General features: G+C 51.9%; 1 protein-coding gene across 1 annotated transcript; it reads left to right on the forward strand.

Moving 5' to 3' along the window:
• The first annotated feature begins 520 nt into the window (after positions 1–520).
• Positions 521–3,772, forward strand: LOC121025605 (T-cell surface glycoprotein CD1a-like). Its single transcript, XM_040468195.1, is given in 6 exon segments — positions 521–750; positions 1,591–1,857; positions 2,540–2,764; positions 2,767–2,817; positions 3,014–3,292; positions 3,620–3,772. Coding segments are annotated over 6 exon segments (978 nt in total). The 5' UTR covers positions 521–689; the 3' UTR covers positions 3,715–3,772.
• The last annotated feature ends 6 nt before the right edge of the window (positions 3,773–3,778 follow it).

Below are 3,778 nucleotides of genomic sequence, written 5' to 3' on the forward strand. Positions count from 1 at the left end.
CTCCCAATTAAGGGAAAGTGAGCTTCCCTGAAACATTTGTTTCTTGTATTTGTCCAACTTCCTTCCTATAAAAAACCTCTTATTTGTACGCTTCCTAGGGGCTCCTCTTCCCCATGCCAAATTGTATGCTCCCTCAAACTTGTATCCCTTAATGCAATTGATTAGATCTTTGAATTGACCTGGTTGATTGTTTTTAAACACAAGCAGTAACACATCAGAGATGTGGATGGGCTGGGGTGGGGGTGAGACAGGGAAGGGAGTCCATAGGTAGTGTTCCAAGGGCAGGAGGGACAGGGTGACAGCAGGCTCCAGGGCTGTATGCTGGGGAGCCGTGTTTTCATGGGTTACTGCCTTGATGAGGAGAAAAAGCACGAGAGGTAGGGTCCCTTTTCCATGCCACCCAAGACTTGGTCCCCAGCACCTGAGTTAGGACCTCGGGAAACAGAATGGAGGCTGGTGACAGGGAGAAGCTGGAAGCGGGAGAGGAGGGTCAGACCCAGAGGGGAAGTGAGAATCTGAGTAGGTGTCCAGGGTTGAGGGCGGAGCCCATCTGCATTGTCAGGGAGACTCAGGGCAGGCGTGTGTGTTGAGAAGGAAGTCAGAAGAGAGGGGCTGCGTGTGGGGAGGTTTGTGAGAACAGACGCCAAAGACCCACTTTCCGAGAGAAAGAAAGAACATCTGCACATAAGATGCTGTTGTTGCAACTGGTGTTGCTCACGGTTCTTGTCCCAGGTGGTGACAGCGACGATGGTGAGGACGGTGGCCCTGCTCAGAGAGTGTATATGTGTGTGATGTGTGTACATGCGTGCATGCAAATGCATGCATGCGCATGCACACGTGTATCATGTGTGCTCATGTGTCATGTGTGCATGTTTGTGCCTACACGCGTGTGATGTGCATACGTTTGTGTGTCAGTGTGTGTGAACATGTGTGTCATATGTGTGCTTCTGTGCCTGCATGTGTGTGTTATAAATGTGTGCTTTTAGAGGACCATGTGTGCATCTCTGTGTCTGCATGTGTGCACGTGTGCATCATTTACGTCCATGTGCTTGTGTGCCTACACGTGTGCAAGTATGTATGAGTGTGTGTGCATAGGTGCCTGTGTTTGTTTCTCTGCATGTATCTGCATGTGTGTCTGTATGTGTGCAAGTCTGTGTGTGACACATGTGCACAACTGCTTGTGTGTCTGTATGGTTGTGTTTTAATAGGTGTATGTGTGTATTTGTATGTGAAGGTGTACATGTGTATCTGTGTATGTCAGTTTGTGCAAGAGTGTGTAATGTAAGTTTGCATGGGTGTGTCACTGTTTGTGCACACTCGCCTGTGTGTGCACTCATGGTGTGGGTTCTCCAGCACATATCTGGGGAATGAGAATGTCCACCCAGTTCCTTTCTACACATCCCTGACCCCAGGGCCCTGTTCTGTGCTGAACGATGGTTTCAGAATGATGGGCTCAGAGCTTTGGGCAACACGTGTTTCCTCAGAGAACTATGGCTCCATGTCCTCCAGATTTCAGTGCCCCTCGCTGGCACCTTTTTCTGATTCTCTCTTCTTTGCAATGCCTCCCTCACTCTATCTGTTCTGACACAGACTTCCAGGGGCCGAACTCCTTCCGAATCATCCTGACAACATCTTTTTACAACCGTTCCTGGACACAAAACCTTGGCTCAGCTTGGCTGGATGAGCTTCAGACTCATGGCTGGGACAGCAAGACCGGTATTCTCATACACCTGCGACCTTGGTCCAAGGGCAACTTCAGCAACAGGGAGCTGATGGAACAGGAAAGGTCATTACATGCAGCATCCATTGCATTTCCTCTGATATTTCAGAACCACGTCAGTCAATGGCAGCTTGAATGTGAGCTCGGGTCCCTCAGGGCAGGTGGGATTGAGGTGGCCGGTGTGTGTCGCCATGAATTCCTTCTTCCTCCAGGAAAGAGCCTCCCCTGGCTGCTGAACCTTTCGACTCCCCTTCATAAAAGGGAATCACACCCGTGTGTTCAGGAGGCAGAAGCCAGACCCCGAACTTGAAAAGCTTCACGCCTTCTGCTATTTCCCCTCCGCTCCTTGACCTCAGGCTGTGTTCTCCTGTCTCTCACCAGAGTCTCCCATGACCACCCCATTCCCTGGCCTCCAGCCAGAGACTCTCCTCTCCTTCACTCTGTGACTGATCCTCGAATTGTGCTTTACTCCTCATTGAGTCCTCTCATCAACATCTGTCCATGTGTTCCGTGTACCCACTACCCCCCCTCACCCTGGATGGTTTTATCACAGCTCTCCTGCTGAGCCCTCTCCTGTTCTCTGCCCACAGCCTTCCAGTCTCTCCTCCAACAGTTGTTCCTTCCTCAGTCATTCGCCTCTTCCTCTGCTGCAGTGACCACCACTTCCCCTCTGTGTGAGCCTCCACTTAAACCAAACTTTGCTCCATTCCTTCCAATACCCTCAACTTCTCCCTCTGCTTCCTCTGTTATTGGCTTCTACTTACCTCGTTTCATCTCTTTCCCTCCCCGTTTCCTATAACTTACAGTCTCTTTTGCCAGATCCTTTTCAGGTACAGCTGGTCAAAAGCTGTGTGCTGCCCTTTGGAGAGGCACCAGTAGGATTTTTGTGGATTGCGTATCAAGGATCAGATCTCGTGAGCTTCCAGAACACGTCATGGTGGCCATCTCCAAAGGGAGGAAGGAGGGCTCAGCAGGTCTCCAAACTATTCAATCAGTACCATGTGGTCAACTTACGATTACAAGCACACGTTAATGACATCTGCCCCGTTTCCTCTTGGGTCTACTTGATGCAGGGAAGGCAGATCTTCAGCGGCAAGGTCAGTCCTGCTCCCTCCCTCCAAGCTTTCTTTCTACACTCAGAAACTTGCAACATTTCCTCAAACTCAGGGATAAAAGGGGCCAAGAGGGAGAGGGCTGATGGTGGTGGGTTTCTAGAGGTGGAAAGATGTGTGTATCTAAAGCGATGTGAGGATCTTCCCTCTCAGTCTGAGAATTCCTGTCCTGTCTCTGCAGTGAGGCCAGAAGCCTGGCTGTCCACTGGCCCCAGTCAGGGGCCTGGCCATCTGCTCCTTGTGTGCCACGTCTCTGGCTTCTACCCAAAGCCAGTGTGGGTGATGTGGATGCGGGGTGACCAGGAGCAACAGGGCACCTGGCGAGGCGACGTCTTGCCCCATGCTGACGGGACATGGTATCTTCAGACGTCCTTGGATGTGGAAGCCAGGGAGGCAGCCGGCCTGTCTTGCCGAGTGAGACACAGCAGTCTAGGAGGCCAGGACATGGTCCTCTACTGGGGTGAGAAAGGGCTGGTGCCCGGCAGGGAAAGGGTGGTCCTCCAGCAGTGCAGGAGAGACAGATACAAAGTTGGGATTCTAGGGACTCCAGATCATAAAAGACTAAAATTTAGTGACCTAAGAAATGGAGAGCTGGGTGTGAGGGTCCTGTAGATGTAGCAGGAAGCAGAGGGTCGGTTGAAGGGTTCATCTGTGAGCAGGGATGGGAGAGGAGAAAGAGGAAGGGTGGTTGGTGAGGCAGAGGGTGACGGGAGCAAAAGGGACCAGGAAGGTGCAGTTGAACCCAGGATGGATGGGAATTGACACCCTCTGTGCACCGAACCCACAGAGCAGCACCGCCCCGTGGGCTTGGTCTTCTTGGCGGCGGTCGTGCCCCTGGTGCTTCTGCCAGGTCTTGCGTTCTGGCTCTGGAAGCGCTGGTAAGACTCTGGAACCATATTTCTGCTCTTTCCCGCTTATCTCCACACCTTCCTGTCTGTCCTCACCT

The sequence above is a fragment of the Herpailurus yagouaroundi genome, unplaced genomic scaffold (genome assembly GCF_014898765.1).
Source record: "Herpailurus yagouaroundi ecotype Mexico unplaced genomic scaffold, PumYag 67688, whole genome shotgun sequence".
In the NCBI taxonomy this organism is placed as follows: domain Eukaryota; kingdom Metazoa; phylum Chordata; class Mammalia; order Carnivora; family Felidae; genus Herpailurus; species Herpailurus yagouaroundi.